The sequence below is a fragment of the Ascaphus truei genome, chromosome 1 (assembly GCF_040206685.1).
Source record: "Ascaphus truei isolate aAscTru1 chromosome 1, aAscTru1.hap1, whole genome shotgun sequence".
NCBI classification, from domain to species: Eukaryota; Metazoa; Chordata; class Amphibia; order Anura; family Ascaphidae; genus Ascaphus; species Ascaphus truei.
This window is the reverse complement of record NC_134483.1, coordinates 516,263,494-516,275,763: the sequence shown is the minus strand read 5'-3', so window position 1 is coordinate 516,275,763 and position 12,270 is coordinate 516,263,494. Positions and strand designations below refer to the sequence as shown.

General features: G+C 45.2%; 1 protein-coding gene across 4 annotated transcripts in view; it reads left to right on the top strand.

The window, feature by feature from the left end:
• The first annotated feature begins 5,101 nt into the window (after positions 1-5,101).
• The window catches only part of UVSSA (UV stimulated scaffold protein A), a 65,334-nt gene continuing 58,165 nt past the window's right edge, over positions 5,102-12,270 (top strand). The window contains exons 1-4 of one of the 4 annotated variants that reach the window (XM_075571238.1): positions 5,102-5,213; positions 10,282-10,383; positions 11,373-11,703; positions 11,850-11,970. In XM_075571238.1, coding sequence (XP_075427353.1) covers positions 10,286-10,383; positions 11,373-11,703; positions 11,850-11,970 — 550 coding nt within the window. In that variant the 5' untranslated portion in view covers positions 5,102-5,213; positions 10,282-10,285. The other 3 variants (XM_075571242.1, XM_075571248.1, XM_075571232.1) reach the window with 3 other exon arrangements.

Here is a 12,270-nt window from a genome sequence, read left to right as displayed (position 1 = left end):
TACCATCCTTCAGTGTGTAACATGTTTTATTGGGTTGGGTATAATTACCCACAGAGGGTGGAGGAGGAGTGTAGTCATCCAAGAGTCATATTTCTTAACTGGCTAACAGCAACAGACATTTACCATACTAACAAGACCAGAATATACAGCCTTCCAGCTGCTGCAGAGACTTATAATGCATAGAACAAGAGAAGCAACTGGTGATACAGTAACTGTTCTAACATGTCAGATCTTTTCTTCCAAAACATTTTCCAGTTTTTATTTTCCTGGAATTTATAACACTTGACCATTAACTCAATATTTGTTTATAATGGACCCTGATCAACCGGGTGATCTTTAGTAATATGTTGAAGTGAAAGTTTTTGTCTCTTCGTCAGCAGGAGGTTACAGTAATTGAGGCGGGACAGAATGAGGGCTTGAGTCAGAGTTTTAGCAGTCGAGTAAAAGAGGAAAGGGCGTATCTTTGTTATATTGCGGAGGAAAAAGTGACAGGTTTTAGATACGTTTTGAATGTGAGGGGCGAATGTAAGAGAGGAGTCAAGTGTGACCCCTAGGCAGCGCGCTTGGGCTACTGGGTGAATGATGGTACTTCCAACAATAATGTGGAAGGAGGTAGTAGGGCCAGGTTTGGGAGGAAGTATGAGGAGCTCTGTTTTTGCCATGTTAAGTTTAAGTCGGTGGATGGCTATCCAGGATGATATCCCAGAGAGATATTCAGAAACTTTGGTCTGTACAGCAGGTGTAAGGTCAGGGGTTGAAAGGTAAATTTGTGTGTCGTCAGCATAGAGGTGATATTTAAACCCAAGAGATGTGATTAGGTCACCTAGAGAAAGTGTGAACAGAGAAAAGAGAAGAGATCCCAGGACAGAGCCTTGGGGTACCCCCACAGAGAGATCGATAGAGAAGGAGGAGGTGTTAGCAAACGAGACACTGAAAGTACGATGGGAGAGGTAAGAGGAGATCCAGGATAGAGCATTGTCTTACCAAGAGTATACCAAGAGTATGAAGAATGTGAAGGAGAAGAGGGTGGTCCATGGTGTCAAATGCTGCAGAGAGGTCGAGTAATAGGAGCAGAGTGTAATGACCTCTGTCTTTGGCAGCATGGAGGTCATTAGTTATTTTAGTGAGGGCTGTCTCAGGGGAGTGAGCAGTGCGGAAGCCAGATTGTAGAGGGTCTAGGAGAGAATAAGTATTGAGAAAATGTAGCAATCGAGAGAATACAAGACGTTCAAGGAGTTTAGAGGCAAAAGTCAGGAGGGAGACAGGTCGATAGTTAGAAAGACAGGTAGGGTCAAGCTTGCTGTTTTTGAGTAATGGTACAACTGTTGCATGCTTGAAGGAGGATGGAAAGGTACCAGAGTAGAGGGAAGAGTTAAAAATCTGTGTGAGCGTAGGGATTATAGAAGGAGCAAGAGGTTTTAGGAGATGGGAGGGAATGGGATTAAGAGGGCAGGTGGTAGAGGGAGAAGAGGAGATCAGCAGTGACACATCCTCCTCCGAGACAGCGGAAAAATAGTCAAGGAAGGCAGGAGGAGAGTTAGGAAGCGGTGTGGGATGGGAGGAGGCAACAGAGGGGATGTTCTGACGTATGGATTCCACCTTTTCCTTAAAAAAGTTAGCAAAGTCCTGAGGTGAGATGGAGGAAGAAGAGGAGGCAGCCGAGGGTGGTCTGAGTAGAGAGTCAAAGACAGAGAAGAGTCGGCATGGGTTAGACTTGTGCGTGGTGATTAGTGATGAAAAGTAGGTTTGTTAGCCTGAGAGAGGGCAGAGTTGAAACAGAACAGCATAAATTTGTAGTGAAGGAAGTGTGTGTGAGATTTCCTACAGAGGCATTCAGAAGAACGAGTGGAGGAACGCAGCATGCACGTGTGGGAATCTAGCCAGGGCCTGGGATTAGAAGGGCGAGGATGGCAGTGAGAAAGCGGGGCATGTAGATCAAGAGAGGACAAGGCAGAGTTGTAGTTCCTGACCGGGTTGTCAGGGTTTGAAGAATGGCTGAGAGAGGAGAGTGAGGAGAGTAAAGTGGAATCAAAAGCTGGTAGGTTAATAGAGCGCCGGTTTCTGCAGAAACGAGGGCTAGATAGAGAGGGGGAGAAGCGAGAGAGAGAAAATGAGACGAGGTGATGTCAGAGAGAGGAAAAGGGGAAATGGAGAAATCAGTGAGAGAATTTTTTTTAGTGAAAACCAGGTCTAGGTAGTGGCCATCCTTGTGGGTGCTGGCTGCAGTCCACTGTTGAAGGCCAAAAGAAGAGGTTAGAGAGAGAAAGCAGGAAGCCCAAGGGAGAGAGGGGTCATCAATGTGGCAATTGAAGTCCCCAAGGAGAAGAACAGGGGAGTCTGAGGAGAGAAAGAAAGAGAGCCAGGATTCAAAGTGAGAGAGAAAGGCAGAAGGGAGATGAGTAGAGGTAGGTGGGTGATAGATGACCGCCACGTGGACAGGGAGAGGAGAGAAGATCTGGACTGTGTGAGCCTCAAAGGAAGGAAAAGCAAGAGAGGGGGGAATAGGAAGGGTTCGGTAACAGCAGAGAAACGGGAGCAGGAGCCCCACGCCTCCACCCCTGCCACCAGGGTGTGGGCACATGACCCTGTTGCCATGGAGATGGACGTATTGGGTCTCTCCGCATCGCGGCATCATTTGACGCCGCATTGCCATGGGAATGCGTTCCTGCAGCTCTTCAGAATCCCGGTAAGTTAGTTGCAGAGGCCTCACGCGATCCCCGGCATTTAATTTAAATGCCTGGGGGAAGAGCGCAGGACCTCTGCATCAGCCCGTGTCCCCCCAGACAAATCTCCCGCCCCCCCTGGGGGGCACACCCCCCAGTTTGCGCACTGCAGTGTTAAAGATATTAATCACCAATTCCGTTGCCTTATTCGCTCCCCTCTCTTTGACTAAACCAACCCGTTTGTGCCTTCGACCAGCCCGCCGTGTCTGTCTCTTCTGCTTCTGATTTCTCTCCGCTCTATAGGAAGCCTTAACCCCATCGAATGATGAGTCTCTTGTATTGAATTCAGTGTGTTCTGACTGACTGTGACTGCTGTCTCATTGACGTTTTCTGGCCTCTGCAACTTTGTTCATTAAATCTAGAATCCCAAGTATAGACTCTGTCATGCGCATAATCTCTTGCATCATGGAGGAATTTAATCCTCTTCCTGCTGTAAAACACTAGAATCTCATCCAGTTTTTTCCAAAGATGGCTGATGTCAGCCGGTTGCAATGTGCTCTTAAGTGTTTCCTCTAGCTCGACTATTCGTGAATTTGAGTCAATCAAATCCTTCTGAATATATTAAATTGTTAGAATGATCAAGTCTAGTGAGCACTTGTTCAAAATCCCATCCCATTTCTCACAATACTCAATCTGATTGGAGAAAAGATTGGGTCCTAATGGGCAGCGACGTCCCCTGGGGATGCGCTTGAGCCGTTAGTATTCCACCAATGTTGTGGCGTGAAGTTCCAAATTAACCCTGTATTGAAGTAGTTTTTCAAGATCCCTACGTGTGTCTGGAGCATGATCTATCTGGAGAAAATCCCTAAACAGAGCGCTGCAATGCATGTTATGTCACTATTTAAATATGAAAAAGTGTGGGAGCCGGCTGGTCAGGCACCAGGCTCTTGAATAAAAGACATATGCCTAAGGCCTTGTCCAGGGTCGCGCTTAGCGGGCAGGCGCGTTCACGCTGGCCGCAGTGAAACACATTGTGGCAATGTGTGTGGCCAGCGTGAGCAAGCGCCTGAGCATGCGCTGCGCTTAGCTGCTTGCCAAAACAAGCAAATTTGAATCTGCCGCCCGCGCGTCATGCGAGCGGTTCGCCCAATGAGGGCAAACCAGCTGTTTTGTCTTGGCTGCGCCCCCTGACACGTCTCCCCCGTGCGCGCACCTAGCCTGCCACAAATCGCCCGGCCGAGTAGGAGCGCGTGACATCATCGCCATGAGTGCCAGCGAGCTCTCTCCCTGCCTGGCCGCAGCCGTAATGGGTGCGCGCCTATGGAGGGGAATCATACAGAAAGCATGTGGTAAAAGTAGCGCTTCCGTTCATATAATAGATGGAATACTAAGGCTGCGTCCCTGCTAGCGCTGAGTTCGCTGAGCAGGCGGCGCTTGGCGAGGTGACTTGCGTATATATATATGCAAGTCCCTGCTCACGCGATGCGCGCGCGGGTATGCGCGTGCACACACGCTCACCAACGCTCAGCGCTTAAGTAAACACATTTTTTAAACTTTCTAGCGCGCTCAGCTTCCCCCCCGCACCCCCTCCCCGCGAGCGCTTGCGAAACTTTAAAGGACACCCGGCGCTCATGCTTGGAGAGCTCTCTAAGCATGAGTGCGCTCAGCGCCAGCGGGGACAAAGCCGGAGATGTAAAAAGGTGCAGGGGAACAAATGGAGCGACCCCAATTCTCTCCTAAACAAACAATGTACAGTAACAAACTGGTGTTCGAAGCACTCCAAAATACAACAAGAACACTGATAGTACATCAATAAAGAGTGCGTATTGCAAGACTCAACAACATTATGCAACAATATGCAAAGGCAAACAGGAATGCAAAAAAATGACTGCGGGTCCAGCCTGGATGGGAATAGGGGAGGAAAGTGAGTGGGGGAGGGAAATGTGAGATCACAGGGGGCTGGTGCCCCCGTCACTCTGAGGAGTGTCCCTAAGTCCCCTCCTAGCCTGTCCGCACGTCACCTCCTACATTCGCAGTAGATCTTATCATACCCATTGGTGCCTCTGCCCACCTCTGCCCTTCCACCTGTACATGTCATAGACCACAGGTCTTATTATTGTTTAACTTCAACCTTATGCCTGGTAAAATGTGTTGGCTGTTCATTTGTATCTGAAGGGTACCACTAACTTTACCCTAGTTGTTGGGTTAATATATCTTAACAACATTAACCTCCCCTCTCATTGCGTATCCCTTCTGTGTGTCTGTGTGAGGTTTCCTGACAGCACATAGGCCAAGGAGGAGTCTGTGCTTCTGCAGCCACGCCCCCGCCATCCTGATAGGACCATCCTTTCCCCTCTCTGCGCATGCCCAGTATCCAGCATGAAGCACAAGCATTGCTACACAGGCTGGATGATGTCACACGCATGGTATGTAACCAGGAAGTGAGTGCTGCTATGCCCCGCCCCCCTGATGGCACCCCTGGACAAGAAGAATAAAGCAGTCGCACAGACTGCACGGAGTCACCCCGCAGCCTGCCACGGACACTGACACGTAATGTACACACTGCGCTAGTCTGTACTTCAGGTTCCCAATGGAGCTGCTGCCGGTCTCATAGGCTGTAACACAGGGACTTCTCTGCTCTCAGGAGGGCTGTCTGATGCGGTGTAGCTGCGGCTGGTGACTCCGAGTCACAGGATTTTCTGTCTTGGTTATCCTCTGCTTACTGTTGCTTAGCTTTTACTAAGAATGAGTATCTCAGCTGCCTGCTCAGGTTGTATAATAAGGTGTTAATACCATAGTGTGACACACAGATCTTACTGCACTGATCACAAGTAACATAGCCCTTTGCTTACTACCTGTATTTACTAGACCCTCATGTTGGGTGATACTAGTTGTCATTTTTTACATTCCTGTTTGCCTTTACATGTTGTTGTGTCTTGCAATACACACTCTTTATTGCTATACTATCAGTATTCTTGTCTTTTGGAGTGCTGGGAACAGCAGGAGTGTTACATAGTTTGTTTAGGAGAGAATTGGGGTCTCTCCATTTGTTCCCCAGCACCTTTTTTTACACCATAGGCTGGGGCCATGGTACCGCAGACCGTGCGGATGCGTCCCCACGCTGAGGGGACAGACTGCCTTGTTTGTGTCCATGCTGTGTGCGTGCGGAAGCGGGAGGGGGCACGTGTTGCGCAAAAAATCAGTTCAAACTGATTACTTGGCGCGACAGGCCAGTCACGTGAGCGGTTCGCCCACTGAGGGCAAACCAGCTCCGTGACGTCACTGGCACGCCCCTAGATACGCCCACGGATGGCGTGCGTACCATGGGCAAAAACCACACCTGCTTCAAGAGGGTCACGGCCGTGCACGCCTCCGCATGGGCGAAGGCGCTATGGACTTGGCCTTAGTATATGAACGTAAGTGTTGCCTTCACCGCATACTTTCTGTATAATAATCAATGGTCCGAAATTAAGAGCATTCTAAGTCGCCATTGGCATATCCTCTTGGAGGATGATGACTTGAAACAGGTGTTACAAACTAGAGCAACCCTAGTGAGTAGGAGAGCACAAAACATCAAGGATAAACTTGTTCACAGCCACTTCACTGCATCCACTAAAGACACGTGGCTGACCAATAGGTCGATAGGCAACTTTTAGATGTCAAGGGTGTAGAGCTTGAAGATTCTTACATCTTACCAAGTCGTTCTCCAACTGGGATGACAGCAGAAATTACATCATTAAACAGTTTATTAACTGTCGTATAGTTGGAGTTGTATATCAAGTGGTATGCACTTGTCGAAAAAAGTATGTGGGGAAAACCAGCAGACCATTAGGACGGAGGGTTCTAGAGCACTTTGGTGCAATACAAAATCACCTCGATACCCCTCTGGCAAACCATGTTCATCAGCGAGACACATCGGGCCTATTATTCATGTGCATCGAGCATGTACCACCTGGTTTAAGAGGAGGTAATTGGAATAAATTGATTTTTTGCAGGGTGGATCTGTAACCTGGGGACTTGGCTCCCCAAGGCTTGAAATGAGAGATTTGATTTTTCACCTTTTTGTGTGAAGAACGGCCTTCCTGGTACAATTCCCCTTCACTCCCCTTCTTTTAATGAGATCATACTTCATTGTTTTCAGATGAGACGTAAATATTTGTGTGCACCTATCATCTCGATGTACTGAGATGGCACAACTAATATATATTGTTTATAAGGGATCCACTATCACACATTGTATTTAGATCCTCTGATAATGCTAATCATATGTGCCAATCGTAGAGTTATGCATAAATTTGTCCTATTGCAGATTGATCACAAGATATCGTTTTAATATCCTTCTGTGATTTTAACAAAATCAGGAATGGATTTTGAGTAAATTTTTATTTTATGTTTAATATAAGCCTTTTTACACCAATGAGCACTAGAAACAGGAGCAATCCTTAAAATAAACTACTAGAGTGTCCTGTCTACTAACAGAGTTGTAATCTCTATACTTTACATTATGAACCAGCATTTTAAGGGGTTAACACTTACCTTGTTACATTGGAGAACAAAAGTGTATAAAAACCTTTACTGCTGACTGGGTGGTTCTCACCTATGAAAAAGCGCGAAACGTACGTCGGTGATGCGCGCCGACGTCATGATGCTCGTGCATGTGTCCTGAGGGGAGTAACAGCCAGAACAAACCACTGTGGCTAAGGTGCTATTTAATCATTATAAAATGACTGTGCTATAACGCAATACTGGCAAAATGTCATTCAAGATACAATTTGTATCAGCTGAAACGTGGGCTATAATTTGACACGGCCGTTGAGCCGTGCCCCATGGCTAATAACCCACTTTGTGTGCCTACTCCTTATATATTAGCTATATAGTTACCTGCAATAAGCTATACAGTCATACCCCGGTTTAAGGACACTCACTTTAAGTACACTCACGAGTAAGGACACATCGCCCAATAGGCAAACGGCAGCTCGCGCATGCGCCTGTCAGCTCGTCCTGAACAGCAATACCGTCTCCCTACCTGTACCGAAGCTGTGCGCAAGCGGGGAGACTATAGAGCCTGTTACACATGTGTTATTTACATCAGTTATGCACGTATATGACGATTGCAGTACAGTACATGCATCATTAAGTGGGAAAAGGGTAGTGCTTCACTTTAAGTACATTTTTCGCTTTACATACATGCTCTGGACCCATTGCGTATATTAATGCGGGGTATGCCTGTAAATGGTTACATATAGTGGCCGAATTATACAGATTCTTTCAATCTGTTTGTATGAGATATTGTTAAGCATATCCCAATTCAGGCTGTTTTCATGAGATGTCTAAGTATGCGCTGGAAAGGGGGGTTTAAGCTAATTACGAATACCTTTTTTGTGGTATAATTATGTGATATTTACCTTATTTATCTGTTACAATTACTAACCACTACATGTAGCTTATCACTATTAGGCCACGCTTATAGTGACGGCGACGCAACGTCGTCCGAAAACAAATACATTGCCACTGCTGCGTGCGCTTACAGCCCTTGAAAAATCAAATGTTGCCAGTTTCCAGTCGCGGAAACTGGAAGCCGGCAAAATTAGATTTTTCAAGGGCTGTCGCGTCACGTGACGGCCCTTGAACAAATCAAATTGCCGGAATCCCGCGCCGCCACCCGTCGAAACATAACGTTCGTCGGTGACGTCGCCATCGACGGCACTATAGGCACGGCCTTACCATTGCAGTCTTAGTGCTCCTATTTACACTTCACCTCAGGCTGCTTGCATGCGAGTTTCTAGTAGGCACTAGATAGAATGATCCTAGTTAGCGGATTATAGAGGGACCCCTAGTTTTGTGGTATTATATTGTGGTAATAATACTATTGGTGCCTAATAACTGCCACACACACTGGCTATAATATACTGCTTACTAGGGTTAACCTCACTAGCGAACATTTTTGCTTATAGTTATTCACCCTTTTTGAGCATTCAGACTATATATATATATATATATATATATATTTAGAGGCAGTCGCTACATGTGACTTTCTAAACCAATCAAATTGTGTGGCCCCCTTTAGTGACGTCACTGGCGACCATCGTTATTTTTTTTTTTTATATATATACCTTTTGCTGGTGGCGACCGATGATGTCATCGGTCGCGTCGCCAGCGCTATACGCACGGCCTTATACTGTTCTTTTAAAGTATTTCACATTGTTTAAGCTGCCAGAGCTTCTTTGTTGTTTGTACAAAATCCAGGGTTCCAAAGGCCAGCAGCATAAAGTCCAGGGTTTTCAGTGACCAAAGTCCCTCTGTATCAAGTACTCATGTGATGTTTTGGTGTCCCACGTGGTCTGTACACTGACCAGGGGAGAGGGGCAAACACTTCCCTCTCCTGTCTTTTTAACCATTGCTGCACTCAGGTGGGCTGATTAGTAGCACTGCAGGAAGGCAGACAGGGATTAACTACCACTTGGCCGACACCCAACAGCTCTATCTGTTGTTACTACGCTTGCCCCTCTTACAGAGTCCCACACACCTGAGATCTAATCATATGAGGGAATCGCACACCTGGGATCTGAATATCTCTATCATGAGTGTCAGCATGAAATAATCTGATTGTAATTTGATCAAATCTGGGAAATCCAAGGTAGCAAGCATACTGTTATTTGACAGGACGGAAAGCACAAGACTTGCTCCCTGGATACTGTATGGATCTTAAGTGTCCAATTGGCTATTTTCTGAAGTCATACCTGTTCCTGATGCTATTTTTTGTATAACTCCAAATCAAGCTGCTATGTTTAATTGCCTTTTTTGTGTATGATAAATATCCCTTTTGACTGACAGGTCTTATTAGAGATCAGTCACTCACGTTTACCATCAATATCGATCATTCCATAGTAACTTTTTCACCTACTCTTTGCCTTAACTTTTCGTTACTAAAATCCTGCTTTTCATTCTAGTGAATGCTGGTGTCTGCGCTTTACAGACTAAACATGAATACACAATACAGTATATTGAGTCTAAAGGGATGGAACAACTGTCCTTAAGGTGGATCCACTGATACAGTAATTCCCTGTCCCAGGCTAGGCTGTACAAGATGTGTACAAAGAACCCTACAGCTAAAAGTAGCATGCCCAGTGTGTTCATGGGCATGTCACTACCCACAATCCTTGTCTACAGCTTCAGCACTGTAAATGTCTTAATGACATGGCAAATGATGCCGATTTAGAGGATCTAGCGGAGACCTGCAGCTAACCCGTGTGTTTTCTGTGTCTTATTTGCAATTACAGAGACTGATTTTTAAATGTTTCTTCCCTCTGGCAATGCTGTGCAGCCGTTAAAGATACGCTTTACAATGAATGGCAGACCCACTGGCAATGAAAGGGTTAATGGGCAACGCCTTTTGACCTTGTGCCCTGGTCATACCAAAGTGGGCATGGGTCATGCAGGCAAACAGATTTGTATTTGCCTGGCCAATATTACAGAGGGATTAAAAATGGTTACTATGCCCCATACTGAGATATTGAAATATTACAGTTGTAAGAATCTATCGACTACACAATTGTCACCCTTTTCTGTTTCTGAGTTCCACAATCTTTAAATTATTCACTTTGTCTTTTCTACTTAGAAATATGGATGAGAAACTGAGTGACTTGGTGGAATCGCTTACTACATCTGGAGAACCACAGCTGAATCCAGAGAAACTGAAGGAGCTCAAGAAAATCTGCAAGTATGGCTTGTCTTGGCACAGGATTGCATGCTTCTAAAAGAACACAGAAATATCAGGCTTAGAAAACATCTGATCTTAAAAGCCATTTGTAAATGCCGTTTGCAAATTGAAAAAAATCTATAAAAGGAGGTGGAGAGAAAAAGGTCAACACCGACCCTTCATCAGGTCTAAGATGAAGATGCAAACTGTATCAGTCAATACCCCATGCAACTTTCTTTTTTGGGGTATTTTTACAATACTGAAGAATGCTATCGCCTAAGCCCTTTTTATAACATTACTGATAGGACATGGTAGCCATTTTTTCTAGATGTCTTTAAGACCCACCTTAAGACACATCTGCTTAAAGATGCATATGAATAGCACTGGATAATCCTGGACACATGATACATAAAGCTTGGCCCCCTGCAGACGCACTTAGCAGAACTCCCTCCTACTGTCTCTGTACGTTCTCCCTACCTACCAATTAGATTGTAAGCTCCTCGGAGCAGGGACTCCTCTTCCTTAATGTTACATTATGTCTGAAGCACTTATTCCCATGACCTGATTTATATTATTTGTTATTTATATGATATGTATTACTACTGTGAAGTGCTATGTACATTTATGGCGCTATATAAATAAAGACATCCAATACAATACAAATGTAGGAGCTTCTAAACGGGTGTTTATCTTCAATGTTGCCGTGCATAAGGAATCGTTGTGTAAAAGAAAAAGGCTTGTTAAGGCTTACTCCAGAAAGGGTTTTTGAGAGACTGCAAGGCAAAGTACTTTATATGAAATATTTAGCACACAAAGAAAAGCGAGTGTGTAGAGACTTTGAAAAATAATTTTTGAAAGGGGGCTTAAACCTCCCCAAACAGTTTTTGCAAAATAGATGTTGTTGGACATTTCAGAGGCTACGGATATTAAATATGTCCAACGAATGCAGTTTCAGGTCCAGACGGTAATCACTGTTGGCTTTTATTTCTCTTCCTCAACCCTTTTTTAAGGTCTTCAGATGCACATATCGATCACGTGTACCATCTCCTCATGACTCAGCTGAATCAGGAACATGCCGAGATCCGCCTGTCCGCTTTTCAGATCGTCGACGCGCTCTTTGCGCGGTCTCATCACTTCCGGACGCTGCTGATTTCCAACTTCCAGGAGTTCCTGGAACTCACCGTTGAGACAGATTATGAGCAGCCGCTGCCGCCTCCCAAAGCAGTGGCTCAAAAGCTGAAGAACATGACAATTAAAGCGGTGCAGGGATGGCATGACAAATTTGGGGAGGCTTACAAGAAACTGTCTTTGGGCTACCACTTTTTAAAGCGGAACAAAAAGGTAATCTCGATAGTGTTTACCCTCCATTTATAGGCTCATTGTCACTCCGTGGTGGCACCTTCGCAATGTCATTAGGTTTCTTAAAGAAATCTTTGAAGTCAAAATAGTTTTTTGTTTCTGTTGCTAATGGTTGGTTGGTTTTTCAGGTGGATTTTCAGGACGTGACATCCAGGACTTTGGCTGACAGGAAGAGGGAAGAAGAAAAGCAGAAACGTTTAGAAAATATTTATAAAGAGAAGGCCAAGAAAGCGGAGAAAGAAATGGAAGGTAAGGAAATTGTGCCACACATTCCAGGTCCCATTAGCACGGTAGGGGTGAAATATTTTATATATATAAATATGTACGTAAGATTGTTTGTTTGGGAAGCATGCAGGTTTTGGTTAGTGGTTCAGATTAATAAAAAAAAAAACAGCACTGCCTGTTTAAAATGTATGTAAAGTGAAACTGTGCTTGGGTTCAGCATTATTCACCCCACGGTGTTGACAGAATAGGTACTTTTCATATGCCATTTTATTTGAAAGAGATTAGTCAACGTAATACCGCACAATGATGATGTGGCCACTTAGA